The sequence below is a fragment of the Plecotus auritus genome, assembly GCF_963455305.1.
Source record: "Plecotus auritus genome assembly, chromosome: 2".
Lineage (NCBI taxonomy): Eukaryota > Metazoa > Chordata > Mammalia > Chiroptera > Vespertilionidae > Plecotus > Plecotus auritus.
In genome coordinates, this window is record NC_137771.1 from 68,748,336 (window position 1) to 68,766,455 (window position 18,120).

General features: G+C 39.0%; 1 protein-coding gene across 1 annotated transcript in view; it reads left to right on the forward strand.

The window, feature by feature from the left end:
• Positions 1–18,120, forward strand: part of PKN2 (protein kinase N2) — a 154,866-nt gene that overhangs the window by 47,752 nt on the left and 88,994 nt on the right. Inside the window, exon 2 of the mRNA XM_080652235.1 lies at positions 13–313. Within this exon, the coding sequence (XP_080508361.1) occupies positions 13–313 (301 nt within the window). The remainder of the gene's footprint in view (positions 1–12; positions 314–18,120) is intronic.

Here is an 18,120-nt window from a genome sequence, read left to right on the forward strand (position 1 = left end):
TTCTTTCTATAGGGAGATTCCCGAAGTCTTCCATTTTCTGAGAACGTGAGTGCTGTTCAAAAATTAGACTTTTCAGATACAATGGTGCAACAGAAATTGGATGATATCAAGGATCGAATCAAGAGAGAAATAAGGAAAGAACTGAAAATCAAAGAAGGAGCTGAAAATCTGAGGAAAGTCACAACAGATAAAAAAAGTTTGGCGTATGTGGACAATATTTTGAAAAAATCAAATAAAAAATTAGAAGAACTGCATCACAAGCTACAAGAACTAAATGCACATATTGTTGTATCAGATCCAGAAGACGTTACAGGTATATATATATATATTTTTTTATTTGATGTGTATATGGTATACTAATAAGAAATATACTGGTATTATTTTAAAAAATAGCAAGTTTTGTGATGTATACTTTTTGGCTTTTCTGAAGGTACATGGTCTGTATTTTCTCTTACAGTTAAAGGTCTTGTTTATATTCTGTTTGGAAGTGCATTGAATTGATGAATATGAAAATGAATTATTTAGTTAGAGATGAATAATTCTGCTGCCTACTCTCTTACCCTCTGTCAGTAAGATATTACTTAGAGTTATTTTCCAGTGTTAATGTTTTGTATTGAGTCAGCCATATACACTTACCTGATTCATCCTTGTGATCAGCAGCTCGAGTTTGCCAGATGACTTTTTAAAGTTAAAAATGCTTTCTGTGACCAAAGGCTATTTTTATTCTTTGCAAATGTAATTAATCAAGCCTATGACCTTTGTTCTTCGTGATTTAAGCAACTAAATTAACAATTAAACCACTGGCATATTGTTTAAAAAAGAAGAAAAATTTAAAAGCCAAATATTACCTTTTTTTCTTAAATATAGAAAATAGAAGGAAAATATAAACCATAAGTGCAACAGAAGATTATAATTTTTAAACAGTAGATTTAACAAATGTTCATGTCGGAAATTTTTTAGTGCTACAGAAAGTAAAAATAGAAAAACTACCTCTGTCCATCCTAGGCATTCTCTCTAAAGGTAGTATTACTAACTTTCTGTTGAATATTCTTCCAGAAAAAATATTTCTATATTTGTATCAATATTCATCCATTCATATATACATACTTTCTAAAACTTTTTACTTAAAAAAATCATTTAATGTATACTTCCCTAATAGTTTTTTCTTTGAAAGATGATATTTTGAGCAAGGTATTTAATCTCTATAACCCTCAATTTCTTCATTTGCAAAGCAAAGGAGTGGTATATGTAGCATAGTAATATATGTAACACTAGAAATTTTAGAAGAAATGGTGATCAGGTAATAAGAAATAACAGATATAAGTAAAATGGAATTTAATTAAGAAGATAATAAATTTGACTAAGAAGCTCAAATGACCAATCTCAAAAGTTGCATAAAATACTTCTGATACTAGTGTATTTGACAGGACTTGTTTTAATGCCTCAATTTCAACATGTGGGACTTACCGTAGGGATTTCATTTGGAGAACTCTATGTGGAGATTTCAACCTTGTAAGAATAATTGAATCTTGAAAATGAAAGAAATCATAGAGAAACAAGCCTTCTTATTTTAAAGCTTAAATAATCCCAAAGATGTGAATCACAAAGCTAGCTAAAAAGAATTCATCAACTCCTCAGCTAGTAGTCACTTACCCCCACATTCAATAATTACATTATAAATGGAAATTTGTATTAGGAAAATGCTTTTTTTAGCAATGTTATATAAACTTTGAAATAGCCTGTTCTGTTGGAACTCTGCTGAGCTCTACATTTTTTGCCCATTACTTCTTTAAGAGAGGTCTAAAATAAGAAACAGCGCTGGAGTTTTGAACTCTGTTTATTTAGAGAAAACATTTTCCTCCTCACAGAATACCCATAACTACTTTGTAATTGGAATATAGAAGAGTTTTTGCCACACTAAAGTCCAGTTTCCCCAGTCCTTTAAACATTTTTTAACTTTACTGAAGTATAAATGATATATGATAAAATGCACATATTTTAAGTTTATGATTTGATGAGCTTTAACAAATGTATATACTCAGGTAACCTTCACTTATAACCAGTAATTCTGCACATTTCTATCACTTCAATGGTTCTCTTGTATACTTGCATCTCAATCAATCTCCCCCATCTCTGGTTTAAGCAACCACTGGTCTACCTTTTATCACGTTAGATTAAATTTGTTTTTCCTAGAGTTTCATATAAGGAAATGACCTTTAAGTCTTACTATCAAATTTCTTTTCTCCCTTAAAAGCCAATTTGGATATCCCTGAGAAACCTTCCCTGACTTTCTCTGATTGTCTTCTCTGTTCTGCTTTGTCCATTCATTATTGTATTATGTTATATTGTACATGTTTATATCACTTACTAAACTATGCTCCTTGAGGGCACGGATGTGTTTTCAAGATTTATCATAGAACCTGCAACATAGTAGGTGTTTAGTTGTGACTGTTATAGCCCAAAAATCAAACAAAAACACCCCAGCAAATAAAAATACTGTGTTAGTTGAGGTAATTAATACCAAAACATAATTTTTTAAAATATATTTTTATTGATTTCAGAGAGGAAAGGAGAGAGAGAGACACCGGATTGCAGAACAACCTTCCGGAACGACCAGTGGGCGGGGGGCGGGGCCGCAAGGCAGCCGGGGTTGCGAGGGTCAAGCCCCTTATACGAATTTCGTGCATCGTGCCTCTAGTTTTATAAATAAGAAAGTAAAGAGTGATAGAGTTCATTATTGCAGATGTGAATTAAGAGCAGTCTTTCTAAGCACTTTCATAGTAACCATTGATACAATGCAGACTTAAAATTTGTTCTTTCTATGAGTCATTGATTCTGCTTACATAATTCCCCCCCTCAAGAATTAGCCAAACACTTCTGCTATTAATTCACATATACATGCTCCCCAATTTATAATGGAGTTACTAGTACATCCTGATAAACCCATCATAAATTGAAAAATACCCTAAATTGAAATGCATTTAATAAACCTAACCTACCAAACATCATAGCTTAGCCTAGCCTACTTTGCTAGTAAATGTAAACTTACATTAGCCTACACTTGGGCAGTTATCTTGAATTTCATCTCAAGAGCAATTGCTGCTTCCTTCTCCTCCTCACCAGAAGCAGGAGACTCACATGGGCATTTCTGCAGACATGATGGGATGCAAAAACACAAAACACAATATACAAAAAAGCTAGCAACACGGTACACTGTAAACTACTGGTTGCTTACCCTTGTGATCATGTGGCTGACTGGGAGCAGTGGCTCACTGTAGTGGCCCAGAATCACAAGAGAGTATCATACAGCATATAGCAGGAAAAGATAAAAATTGAAATTTCAAAGTACAGTTTCTACTGAATATGTATTGCTTTTGCATCATTGCAAAGCTGAAAAATCATAAGTTGAAGTACTATAAGCTGAGGAACATCTGTACTTTAAAAAACTGAAAGCAAAGTACCATGTCTTTAAATCTTCTTGTCATAACTAATCTACACTAATAAAAGAGAAACAAGCAAATTGACTGTCCCTCTGCTACACCCACCATCCAGTCAGAGCAAGTATGCAAATTAACCCAACAAAAATGGCGGTTAATTTGCATACGCCAGCAAGGAGCGAAGACTGACACCGTAGAAGGAAGCCAAGCGCTGTAGACGGGAGTGAAGCCCGCCTTCTCTGCTGCGCTTTGGCCGCAAGAAGCCCTATTCTTGTAGGAATGGGCTCAAGGAAGCCCTATTCTTGCAGGAATCTTCCTGCAATGGGCCTCTAGTCTAAAATAAATAATTTTGTTAACCTTAGTATGTAATGTAAAAAAAGTGAAATTTGCCCTAATCAGTTTGGCTCAATGGATAGGGAGTCAGTCTGCAGACTCAAGGATCCCAGGTTTGATTCCGGTCAAGGGCATGTACCTTGGTTGTGGGCACATCCCCAGTGCAGGGTGTACAGGAGGCAGCTGATCGATATTTCTCCCTCATCAATGTTTCTGACTCTCCCTCTCCCTTCCTCTCTGTAAAAAATCAATAAAACATATTTAAAAAATGAAATTTTATGGTAATCTGACCCAAAGTTAATGTTGAACTACCATTAGACCTCTGTGTTGTTGCTTGTAATGCTGCCAAATCAGTAATACGGTAAAAAGAATAAGCCACTTGCAAAGAGAACTATTTTTTTTGATTTTTTATATACCTCTGAATGTCTGCATTTCCAAGAACTATTTATTTTAAATAAATTCAAATTTTAACTGGTCTAATTAGCATATTAGCTCTTTATTATATAGGATAAGGATTTTTTATCAGATGAAGTTAAAGACTTTTAACTATAAAACTCTCTGAAATATTACTTAGTATAATGTCAAGATCTGCTCTTTTGGGACTGTTATTTATAAAATACCTGTATGTATTTTTAAGAGTAGTAAGAAATGAATTCTATAAAGTAGAGTGGTAATCTAAGCCTTAGTTGGCACATGAGACTCCAAAGCAAATAACCAGTTTCCTGATTCTTGGACTTTCGTGTATTCCTAAAGAAGTGGGTAAGAATATTTTTCATATTTTATGAAATATAGCTAATAATAATTTTGTGTAGTATAAGCCCTTCTATTTTCATCTTATTTCCTTTTCTTATTAGCTCTTCTCATTGTCATCTTTTCAGACCCCACCAAACTTAGATTTATTTTTACCTATTGAAGCAGTAAATATTTTCCTTAACATCTAGAATATCCACCAGGGAAATATTACTTCAATATAAAACTAATAGTATTAGGATTTTTGGAGTTAACCTTGGGAATTCTTTTAAATTCTGCAGATATAACTATATTGAAGTTTTCTATTTTAATGACCAAAGTTCTGTTTATGAAGTCTTTCTTTTTTATTATTTTTATTTCATTTTTTATAATACTTTATTGTTGAAAGTATGAGTTCCTTATATTAACCCTTTACCAGATGTATCATTGCCAAATATGTTCTCCCATACAGTGGGCTCTCTTTTCGTTTTGTTGATGGTTTCTTTTGATGTGCAGAGCTTTTTAGTTTGATGAAGTCCCATTTGTTTATTTTCTCCTTAGTTTCCTTAGGCTTAGCAGATGTATCAGTAAACATATTGCTATGAGAGATGTCTGAGATTTTGCTGCCTATGTTTTCTTGTAGGATTTTTGTGGTTTCACGACTTACATTTAAGTTTTTTATCCATTTTGAGCTTATTCTTGGGTATGGTGTAAGTTGCTGGTCTGGTTTCTTTCTCTTTTTTTTTTGCATGTGTCCAATTTTTTCAACACCATTTATTGAAGAGACGGTCTTGATTCCACTGTATGCTCTTGCCTCTTTTGTCAAATTTTAATTGAGCGTAATGGCTTGGGTCTATATCTGGGTTCTCTGTTCTATTCCATTGATCTATATGCCTATTCTTGTGCTAGTACCAAGCTATTTTGATTATGGTGACTTTGTAGTATAACTTGAAATCTGGTATTGTGATTCCTCCAACTTTGTTTTTCTTGCTCAAGATTGTTGCAGCTATTTGGGGTCCTTTTTGACTCCATATAAATTTTTGGAGTATTGTTCTAGCTCTGTGAAATATAGTCTTGGTATTTTAATAGGGTTTGCATTGAATCTGTAGATTGCCTTGGGTAGTATGGACATTTTAATGATGTTGATTCTACCAATCCATGAACATTTTGTATCCTTCCACTTGTTTATATCTTCTATCTCTTTTTTCAATGTCCTCCTTGGTTAAGTTTATTCCTAAGTATCTTAATTTTTTTTGTTGCAGTAGTAAATGGGATTGTTTAGTTTCTCTTTCGGAGAATTCATTGTTGGTTTTAAAATAGTCATTGATTTTTGGGTGTTGATTTTGTATCCTGCTACGTTGCCAAATGCTTTTATTAAATCTAGTAGTTTTTTGGTGGAGTCTTTTCTATGTACATTTTGGTGTACATTTCTATGTACAATATCATGTCATCTGCGAATAATGAGAGTTTTACTTCCTCCTTTCCAATTTTGATGCCTTTTATTTCTACTTCTTGTCCGATTGCTGTGGCTAGGATTACCAGTACTATGTTGAATAACAGTGGTGAAAGTGGACATCCCTGTCTTTTTCCTGTTCTTGGGGGAAATGCTTTTAGTTTTTGCCCATTGAGTCTGATGTTCACTGTAGGTTTGTCATATATGGCCTTTATCATATTGAGATATGTTTCCTCTATTCCCACTTTGCTGAGAGTTTTTATCAGAAATGGGTACTGGATTTTGTCAAATGCTTTTCTGTGTCTGTTGATATGATCATGTGATTTTTGTCTTTCAATTTGTTTATGTGATGTATCACGTATATTGATTTGCGAATATTGTACCAGCCTTATATCCCTGGAATAAATCCCACTTGGTCATGGTGTATGATATTTTTTATATATTGCTGGATCCGATTTGCTAATATTTTGTTGAGGGTTTTTAGCATCTATGTTCGTCAGGGATATTGGCCTGTAATTCTCTTTCTTTTTAATGTCTTTTTCTGGTTTTGGAATTAGGATAATGCTGGCCTCATAAAAAGAGTTTAGGGGTATTCCTACTTCTTTGATGTTCTTAAAATAGTTTGAGGGGTATAGGTGTTAGTCCTTCTTTGAATGTTTGATAAAACTCCCCTGTGAAGCTTTCCAGGCCTGGGCTTTTGTTTGGGGCGAGTTTTTTTTATTACTGTTTCTATTTCATCAGTTGTAATTGGCCTATTCAGGTTTTCTGACTCTTCCATATGATTTTGGGTGATTGTATTTTTCTAGGAATTTGTCCATTTCATCCACATTGTCCAGCTTGTGGGATTATAGTTGTTCGTAGTATTTTCTTAAACCCTTTGTATTCCTGTGGTGTCAGTGGTTACTTCTCCAATTTTGTTTCTGATTTTATTTATTTGGGTCTTTTCTCTCTCTCTCTCTCTCTCTCTCTCTCTCTCTCTCTCTCTCTCTCTCTCTCTCTCTCTTTTTATGAGTCTGGCTAATGGTTCATCAATTTTGTTTATCCTTTCAAAGAACCAGCTCTTGGTTTCATTGATGGTTTTTTTGTTTTTAGTCTCTTTGTCATTTCTTTCTGCTCTAATCTTTATTATTTCCTTCCTTCTACTTACTCTGGGCTTTTCTTGTTGTTCTCTTTCTAGTCCTTTAAGTTGTAGGGTTAAATAGTTTATAGTTGATTTTTCTTGTTTTTTTGAGGTATGCCTGTAGTGCTATGAACTTCCCTTTTAGAACTGCTTTTGCTGTTCCCAGAGATTTGGGGTTGTTGTATTCATTTTCATTTGTTTCTGGAAAGTTTTTTTATTTATTTTTTTATCTCGGTAACTTGCTATTTAGCCTCCATGTGTTTGAATGTTTTTGGGTGTTTTTATTGTAGTTGATTTCTAATTTCATTCCACTGTGATCTGAGAAGAGGCTTGATATGATTTCAATCTTTTTAAACTTGTAGAGACTTGTTTTGCATCCTAACCTGGTCTGTCTTTGTCAATGATCCATGGTGCACTTGAGAAGAAGGTATATTCTACTGCTTTGGGGTAAAATGTTCTATAAATGTCAATTAAATCCATCTGATCCAGTGTGTCCTTTAGAGTCTCTGTTTCCTTGTTAAGTTTTTGTCTGGAAGAACTATCCAGTGAAGTCAGCAGAGTGTTAAAGTCCCCTGCTATGACTGTATTGTTGTCGATCTCTCAATTCAAGTCCTCTAGAAGTTTTTTTTATATATTTACGTGTTCCTATATTGCTGCATATGTGTTTACCAGGGTTATATCCTCTTGTTGGATTGATCCCTTTAGTATTATGTAGTGACCTTTGTTGTCTCTTGTGATGGCCTTCAATTTGAAGTCTATTTTGTCAGATATGAGTATTGCTACTCCAGCTTTTTTTTCTTACCCATTTGCATGGAAATTTTTTTTCCCATCCCTTCACTTTCATCCTAAATGTGTGTCTCTTGTTCTGAGGTGGATCTCTTTTGGACAGCATATAGTTGGGTCATGTTTTTGTATCCATTCAGCTACCCTATGCCTTTTGATTGGAGCATTTAGTCTATTTACATTTAAGGTTATTATTGATAGGTACTTATTTATTGCCATTTTAATTCTGTATGCCTAGGTTTCTCTTTGTATTTATTCTTCTCATTACAGCAATCCCTTTAGCATTTCTTGTAATGCTGTCTTGGTGGTGATGTACTCCTTTAGCCCATTTTTTGTCCAGGAAACTCTTTATTTGACCTTTTATTTTGAATGATAGCCTTACTGGATATAATAGTAATCTTGGTCTCAGATCCTTGCTTTCCATTATCTTGAGTACTTCATGCCATTCCTTTCTGGCCTGTAGAGTTTCTGATGAGAAATCAGGTGTCAGCCTTATGGGAGCTCCATTGCAATTAACAGTTTTCTTTTGCTGCCTTTAAGATTCTCTCTTTGTCTTTAATTTTTGGCATTTTAATTATTATGTGTCTGCACGTGGGCCTGTTTGGGTTCTTCTTGCTTTGGGTTCTCTGTGTTGCCTGAATTTGTGTGACTTTCCTTTAACAAGTTAAGGAAGTTTTCTGCCATTATTTCTTCAAACATGTCCTCTATCCTTTCTCCCTTTCTGCCTCTTCTGGCACACCTACTATTCTAAAATTGTTACTTATCACATTGTCCCACAGCTCCTTTAATCTGCCCTCCTATTTTTTAATTGTTTTTTTTTTTTCTTTTTGGTTCTCTGATTGAGTGATTTTTTTTTTCAACCCTGTCTTTTAATTCACTGATTTGACCCTCAGCTTACCCTAATCTGGTGTGTATTCCTTCTAATATGTTCTTTATTTGTGCTATGTCATTCTTTATTTCTGTTTTCATAGTTAATATGTCTTTTCTCATGCTGTTGTGCATCTTTACCATCATTACTCTGAACTGTTTCAGATAAATTTCTTATTTCTGCTTCATTAATTTCTTCTTCTGGAGAATTCTCTTATTCTTTCATTTGGGGATTGTTTGTCTCCTCATTTTGGCTGCCTGTTAGGGTTTTTGACTATTAGGTAGATCCTCTACACCTTTCAATCTCTAGTGCAGGACAGTGTCAAAAGCTGTTTCTGACTAATTAGATCAGGCAAAGACTCAAAGCCTCTGCCTGCAGACTATAGGATTCCCACTTGAATTGTCCCAACTTGCAATTGTCCTCAAGCATGACGAGAGTATTTTTCAACAGGGTGAAACAGTTGCTTCTGCCTGGAAGCTAATTGTTATTTTTAGTCTCTTAATGTGGCGTCAGGGCAAGGTGTTTTCCAATAGGGCGGATCAACTGTCTTTACCCAGGCAAGGCAAATGTCTGTGTGGGAAAGATGTCCTCCACTGTGTGATGGAATGAGTCAGACAGAAAACCAGAGGTGTATGCCTTCTGAGCTCTAACCCCTGAGTCCCCAGTCCTGGCTTCTGCTCACACAGCTCCAGTCCACTCTGCTCTCTCTCTGCAGTAGCACAAGGTGGGTAGCTCCACAGGGAATTTTGTGTGTTGGCCCTTTAAGAGAGTGCCTGAATTTCCAGCTGATGCTCTGGTTGACAGCAATCCCCCTGCTTTTCTTAGCCAGATGTTATGTGGGTACCCTTCTCAGTTTTGGTGCTCTCTGCTAGGGGGCCCAGCTTGGCGATTAAATCCCAGAATTCTCAGTGGCAACCTCCCCATAGCTGAGCTATCTATCTGGGACATCAGTTGCTATCTGTGAGCGTTCGGCCAGCCCTTTCGCACCACTGCCCCTCCTACCAGTCTATGTGGTCTCCACTTTTGGTCCTTGTGTATGTATTAAGATTCTCTCCAGCGAGTCTTCTATTGATTATTCAGGAAGTTTTTCTGTATTTTAGTTGTAATTCCAGTTTGTTTCTGGGAGCCTGTCCATGCAGCATCCACTTACTCTGCCACCATTTTTAATCCTCCATGAAGTCTTTCTTGGTTGAACGGAAATGAGAATATTGGCCTATTCACTTAAATGTGGTATGGAAATTATAGTTGAATTTTCTATGTATTAAAATATAAGTGGAATCTGTGATCTGGTTTGTTATGTAATTTCTACCTAGTCTGTATTTCTGGTTGTAATTCTCATTTTGAGGTAAATATATTTCGTATTAAGTTGTGAACTTTTTTTTTTTAATTTTAAATCCTCACCTGAGGATATGTTTATTGATTTTAGAGAGGGAAGAAGGGAGAGAGAGTGAGAGAGAAAGAGAGAAAAAAACCTCAATGGTTGTCTCCTGTAGGTGCCTGGGACTGAACCCGCAACCTAGGTATTGCTGCAACTGGGAATAAAATCTTTAAAAATATGAGATTAAATGATCTGTAGATCTCTAACTTGAATTCTTTGATTACATAATTTTAAAAAAAATTGATTTCAGAGAGAGAAAAGGAGGGATGAAGGGTGGCGGGGGGAGAGAGATCTTTTGCCTCCCTTGTACGTTGGGTATGTGCACTGACTAGGAATTGAACCCACCACCTTTTGGTGCATGGGACAATGCTCCAAACAACTGAGCCACACCAGCCAGGGTTGATGATATACTTTTTAAAAAGTTAATACATAGTAAAAGTGGTTATTTTTTTTTGAATACCATTTCATGAATTTTAATATATGTAATATGTTCCTCTAACCACCACTGCAATCAGGAAAAGCAACAGTGCTATCCCTTTATAGTCACACTCCCCGCACTTTATATCTCCTGGCTACCACTGGTCTGTTCTGTCACTGTAGTTTGCTTTTCAAGATTATCATGTAAATAGAATCATAAAGTACATAACCTTTCAACACTTACTTTTTCTTTTATATATGTACATATACTATATACAAATATATGTGTGTGTATATATATATATATATATATATATATATATATATATATATATTGATTTCAGAGAGGAAGCAATAGAGAGAGAGAGAGAGAGAGAGAGAGAGAGATAGAAACATCCATGATAAAAAAGAATCGTTGATCGGCTGCCTCCTGCGTGCCCACTAATGGGAATCGGGCCTGCAACCCAGGCATGTGCCCTTGACCAGAATCGAACCAGGGACCCTTCAGTCCTCAGTCTGACGTTCTATCCACTGAGCTAAACTGGTTAGGACAACACTGACTTTTTTGCTCAACCTTTTGTTTTTTGATATTTATCCAGGTTTTTGCACTTATCAAAAATTCACTCTTTTTTATTACAGAGTAGTAGTACATTGTATAGATGTACTGAAGTTTGTTTATTCATTCACCAAGAACATTAGGGTTGTTTTCCAGTTTTTGGAAATTTTCAGAACAACTGCTATAACTACTCATGACTAGTTTTTTGTGTGAACATGTTTTCAGTTCACTTTGGTAAATACTTAGAAGTGTGATTGCTAAGTCATATGTTAGAGTATATTTAGCATTATACACAGCTGTCAGAACATTTTCGAGAGTGGTTATAGCATTTTTTATTCTCACCAGCATATATGAGAGTTCGAGTTTTTCACAGCCTCTCCAGCACTTGCTATTATTAATATATATTTTTAACCAGTCTAACAAGTGTATAATGATTGGCGATATACATCATTGTAATCAGAGGGAGGAAAGAGGAAAAATAAAGTAGCACCATCTTAAGGAGAATTTATTAAATAACTGCATGCCCTGGGTACAGAGTTTTGTACAAAATGAAGTCTTTTCTACTAGGAGATGTAAGGTGCAGTTTTCAAACATTAAGATATATGTATATGAAAGGCTAAGCAATCGGCCGACTGGCCGGTAGATATGATGCACACTGACCAGCTGGGGGCAGATGCTCAACGCAGGAGCTGCTGAACGACAACAACTTTGCAGAGTGCCCTCTCGCAGTCTGGGACTCCTCGGGGGATGTCGGACTGCCGGTTTCGGCCCAGTCCCCACAGGCCAGGCCAAGGGACCCCACCTGCCAGAGGAACCCCACTCACTCTGCAGACGTCCTTCGAGCCCCAGCACCACCCAGATGCGGCCGGCCAGGGAGGAACCATGGGAGGTTGGCTCCAGGGCATGTCCAGCCCATCTCGCCCAGTCCTGCCCCGCCAGCCACCTTCTAATTAATTTCCTTTCAATGTGCACAGATCTGTGCACCGGGCCTTTAGTTTAATATAATAGATACAAGCAGTTCTGAATTTTTAATTTGATTTTAGAGAGAGGAGAAACATAGATTTGTTGTCTCTACTCATTTATGCACATTTTGTTGTCTACTCATTTATGCACATTCATTGGTTGATTCTTATATGTGCCCTGACTGAGGATCAAACCTGCAACCTTGGCATATGGGGATAATGCTATAACCAACTGAAATACCCTGCCAAGGCCAGTTCTAAAATTGTTAATGCCTTGCTTGCTTATTTCACCTTAAGCAAAAAAAACATGTTACAACCCACAATTTTATCCACGCACTTTTGGTAAAATAATAATAAAACTAAACTAGAGGTTGTACTAGCTATAAAATATTTCAGCAAAATTACTTAAGTTGGTGACATCTGACAAAGATTATCCTAAGTACTCAAAATAGCTGGTTAATCATTCATTAATAATAAGTGAGCATTCATTATAATCTGAGCAAGTTCCAGATGTCTTTATAAGGTAAGCATATCTGGTTAAACAAGAACGTTAGATTTTAGGGGAAATATAAACTGTTAATATAACTGTAACACATGGCAAGATTCTGGAGAAGTTTATTTTTAAAATACCAGTTTATAAGTATCAACTGAAAACCAAAATGTTGACCAGTGAACAGTAACTAAGAGACTTTCAGATGACAGTTTCTGAAGGAGATAGGTTAGCTAGTGCTTCAGCATGCTACTACTTTTACTAGTTTAGATTTGGCTAGGTTTACTTCAACTATATTTTCTCCCCCCCCCCCTTTTTTTTTTGACTCAGTAAATAGCTTCAATCCAGAAGCAGGATCACTTTATGAATATTGACCATTGGGAGTCAGTTGGCTATATAATAAAGACTAAAGATTATATGATCTGAGATCTCATCCCAGCTGAAGCATTACATAGTTGTGTGGTTATATGCCACTTGCAACCCCTTCAGGCCTTGTTTTTCTTATTTGAGATCTGTCAGAGATGGAATCTAAAGGTTTGGTACTTGACATATAGACTTACATTGGAGAGCAAAAGTAGAAAGAAAGGGAGGCATCTATAGTAAAAGTCAGGTTTTATTTATGGACTAGAGGCCCGATGCATGAAATTCGTGCACAGGGGTGTGTGTCCCTCAGCCCAGCCTGCACCCTCTCCATTCTAGGACCCCTCAAGGGATGTCCGACTGCCCGTTTAGGCCCTACCTGGATCGGGCCTAAACGGGCAGTCGGACATCCCTCTCACAATCCAGGACTGCTGACTCCCAACTGCTTGCCTGCTTGCCTGCTTGCCTTCCTGATTGCCCCTAACCGCTTCTGCCTGCCATCCTGATCACCCCCTAACCACTCCCCTGACAGCCTGATTGATGCCTAACTGCTCCCCTGCTAACCTGATTGCCCCTAACTGCCTCCCCTGAAGGCCTGGTCACCCCTAACTGCCCTCCCCTGCAGGCCTGGTTTTTCCCAACTGCTCTCCCCTGCAGGCCTGGGTCCCCCCCAACTGCCCTTCCCTGTAGGCCCGGTTGCCCCCAACTTCCCTCCTCTGCTGGCCTGGTCACCCCTAACTGCCCTCCCCTGCAGGCTTGATCGCCCCCAACTGCCCTCCCCTGCTTGTCTGATCGCCCACAACTGCCCTCCCTTGCAGACCTGGTCCCTCCCAACTGCCCTCACCTGCTGGCCATCTTGTGGTGGCCATCTTGTGTCCACATAGGGGGCAGCCATCTTGTGTGTTGGAGTGACAGTCAATTTGCATATTACTCTTTTATTAGATAGGATAGAGGCCTGGTGCACGGGTGGGGGCCAGCTGGTTTGCCCTGAAGGGTGTCCTGGATCAGGGTGGGGGTTCCCTTGGGGCATGGGGTGGCCTGGGTGAGGGGCCTGTGGTGGTTTGCAGGCCGGCCACCCCCCCCCCCCCCCCCGCCCCCGGCAACCCAAGCAGAGGCCTTGGGATTTGGGATTTACTTATCTTTTATAATTGAAACTTTGTAGCCTTGAGCGGAGACAAGCCTCCTGCTCACTCTGTGGCCGCAGCCATTTTTGTTGGGATTTATCTTCTATAATTGAAACTTTGTAGCCTTGAGTGTAGGCCTGGGCCGGCCAGGGCAGCAGGGAAGCTTGGCTCCCTCCATCGCCGGGGGGCAACTCAAGCCTCCTGCTCTCTCCAACTCTGTGGCTGCCGCCATTTTAGTTGGGATTTATTTATCTTCTATAATTGAAACTTTGTAGTCTTGAGTGTAGGCCTGGGCCGGCCAGGGCGGCAGGGAAGCTTGGCTTCCTTCATTGCTGGGGAAACCCAACTCTCCTGCTTGCTGCAGCTCTGTGGCTTCAGCCATCTTGGTTGGGTTAATTTGCATACTCACTCCTGATTGGCTGGTGGGCGTGGCTTTGGGGTGTCGCGGAGGTACGGTCAATTTGCATATTACTCTTTTATTAGATAAGATTACTAGAGTCATGCCATTAACAGGCCAGAAAATAAGCAGAAAGATTTACTAGTAGAAGTAGTGTTCTAGGAAAGAAGAGTTCAATTTTAAATACAATTAGAAGAAAAGCCGATAGGACATTCAAGTAATATCCATAAGGTTATAAATTACCAGATGAAGTCCAGAAAACCCATCTTGGCTTGAAATACCACTTTGGAAGTACCAGAAAAATGATGTGGTTAATTTGAATCTACTTAATTCCACTTGATTTATATGCCATTGGTGTTTATATTCTAGTTCTACTTTATCTTCAGTTTCGCAAATTAGATCTAATTATATTGTCTTATATAGTCATTGTTAGTTTGCAATTGCTTACATATTTACCATTTTCTTTGTCCATTTCTTCATACTTCGCAGACCTTCTAGAATTTTGTTTCTTTTTCTTTCTAAAGGTATAGACTGTAGAAAGATATTTTTCCTCATATACAATTCTAGGTTCTTTTCTCTGAGCACTTGAAAACTGTTATTTCAGTCTTCCACTGTTATTGAGGAGGAGGCAGCTGTAGTCTAATGGTTGAAGCCATGTAGATAATGTCTTTTCTCCCTAGTTTCTTTAAGATATTCTGTCTTCAGCCAAAACCGGTTTGGCTCAGTGGATAGAGCGTCGGCCTGTGGACTGAAGGGTCCCAGGTTCGATTCCGGTCAAGGGCACGTAACTTGGTTGCGGGCACATCCCCAGTAGGGGGTGTGCAAGAGGCAGCTGATCGATGTTTCTCTCTCATCGATGTTTCTAACTCTCTATCCCTCTTCCTTCCTCTCTGTAAAAAATCAATAAAATATATTAAAAATAAAAAAGATATTCTGTCTTCAGTGTTCTGGTCTTTGAGAATAATTGTTTATATTTCCTTTCATTAGATCTGCTTGGGATTTGTTATGTTTCCTGAATCTGAGATTTGTGCATTTCATTAATTATGGGAAATTCTTAGCTCCTTTATTTTTTATTTTTTATTTTATTTTTTTAAGTATTGCACCTTCTCTATTCCCTCTATTCTTTCATTTTGGAACTCCAATTGGATGCATGATCATTTCTCCAAGTCTGTCTCCATTTATCTAATACTCCTTTTACCTGTGTCCAGTTTGCTCTTGATCACATATATTGTATTTTTAATATATAGTGTGTCCCAAAAAATGTATATACACTTTTACAGCTGATAGCTCAATTGATGTTTCTTTGACTTCAGATTTAAACCATTGAAATATATAATTATTCAAAGTGTATATGTATTTTTGGGGTACCCTGTATATATTTTAATACTGGAAGTTCTATTGTATAATCCTGGTAATTTTTGATAGTGTCTTGTCCCAAACATTCTTTGATACTCCTTATATTTAGTTTTCATATTAAATACACTTTCTTTCACTGTTTGTATATGGTAATGACAATAAATAAAATCCTTGTCATACTACTATAGGTTTTTCTTACTCGTGGTGATTTTTTTTTTTTTCTTATCTGAGCTTTGTGATTTCTACTGCGTGTATATTTTCACTGGAACTTTCTCTGGGGGAATTATTTTAGGTCTGGATTTAAAGTGTCTCCTTTCAAAGAGGATGTGCATTTCTGTAAGATGCCTGGAAGCATTACCAACCTGAATCCAGTTAACAGAAAATTTTAACTTAAGATAATATAATTTCCTGCCTCTAAACTATGAGAACAGTAGGAATTTCAAAAGAATACGATTATTTCTCCCCCCAGGCATCCTAAGCCAAAGACAAGTCAAGAAGTAATTTAGCCATTATAGATGGCACTGTTTGAGGTTCCTGTCTTCAGTCAGATTTTCCCTGATCTTATTGCCCACTTTGTAGAGTTCTCAGAACCCAAATTTTATTCCACCAGGATGAGGAACTAGCAAGTCTCTTTTTAAAATCAGAAAAGCAAACACATTCTCAGAAGCATAAAGCTACAGATGTCTAGTTATATCTATCATAGGATTGGGTCACATCACTGCCTTGCCCCTAGCCCCCAACTGCAAGTGAGACTGAGAAATCTTGTTTTTTCCCCTGCTTAACCTGCTTCAGAAAGACATTGAGCATGAAGTTTTAAGTTAGCTTATAGTGTCAGGCACTTAAAAGTTTGCAAATACTATTATTTACATTCTTCTACAACTCTGTAATATATTTAAGGAGTCTTGTAGCACTTTGAATTTTATTGGTAACTAGTGGCCTGGTGCACGAAATTCGTGCACAGGGCGGGGAGGGGGTTGTTCCTCAGCCCAGCCTGCACCCTGTCCAATCTGGAACCCCTCCAAGGATGTCATACTGCCGGTTTACAGGGTTCGGGCCTAAACCGGCAGTCGGACATCCCTCTCGCAATCCAGGGCTGCTGGCTCCTAACTGCTCACCTGCCTGCCTGATTGCCCCGAACCACTCTGTCTGCCGGTCTGCTCGCCCCCAACTGCCCCCCGCCGCTGGCCTGCTCACCCCCAAATGCCCCCCTGCCAGCCTAATCACCCCCAACTGCCCCCCCATGCCAGTGTGCTCCCCCCAACTGCCTCCCCCTTCTGGCCTGCTTGCCCCTACCTTCCCTCCCCACTGGCCTCGCCCCCAACTGCCCCCGTGCTGGCCTGCTCACTCCAAACTGCTCCCCGCTGCTGGCTTGCTCACTCAAAACTGCCCCCCCCCCCCCGCTGTCCTAATCACCTCCACTGACCCCCACTGACGTCCTGCTCGCCCCCAGCTGGCCCCCCTGCTGGTCTGCTTACCCCCAACGGCCCCGCCCCCCACCAGCCTCATCACCCACAACTGTCATCTCATCCTGGCCTGATCACCCACAACTGCCCTCCCCTCTTGGCCTCTAACCACCTCTACCTCGGCCCTGCCACCATGGCTTTGTCCAGAAGAACATCCGGAAGGTCTCCTGGAAGGTCTCCCAGTCTAATTAGCATATTACCCTTTTATTAATATAGATAGAGGCCTGGTGCATGGGTGGGGGCCGGCTGGTTTGCTCTGAAGGGTGTCCCGGATCAAGGTGGGTGTCCCGCTGGGGTGCCTGGCCAGCCTGGGTGAGGGGCTGATGGCTGTTTGCAGGCTGGCCAAGCCCCCCAGCGGAGACCCTCACCCCATGGGGTGTGGCAAGCCTGGATGAGGGCCTGAGGGGTTTGCCGGCTGGCCACGGTCCCCGGCGACCCAAGCTCCCAAACTCTCCTTTTTTTGCTTTTTTTTCAGTGCCTCCATGAGCAGAGGCCAGGGCCAGCTGGAAGCAGGTATCTGGGATTTATCTTCTATAATTGAAACTTTATAGCCTTGAGCGGAGGCCAGGGCCGGCCAGGGCGTGCGGGAAGCTTGGCTTCCTCCATTGCCGGGGGCATCCCAAGCCTCCTGCTCGCTCCAGCTCTGTGGCCGCCACCATCTTGGTTGGGTTAAATTGCATACTCACTCCTGATTGGCTGGTGGGCGTGGCTTGTGGGCGTAGCGGAGGTACAGTCAATTTGCATGTTTCTTTTATTAGATAGGATTATAATCTTTAATTATTTTTTATGAACTTATAGTTTCCTATGATCTCTATTTTACATAATTTTCAAATTTATTGACATAACGTATCTGTGTATATCTATAGTGACATTTCCTCTTTCGTTACTGATATA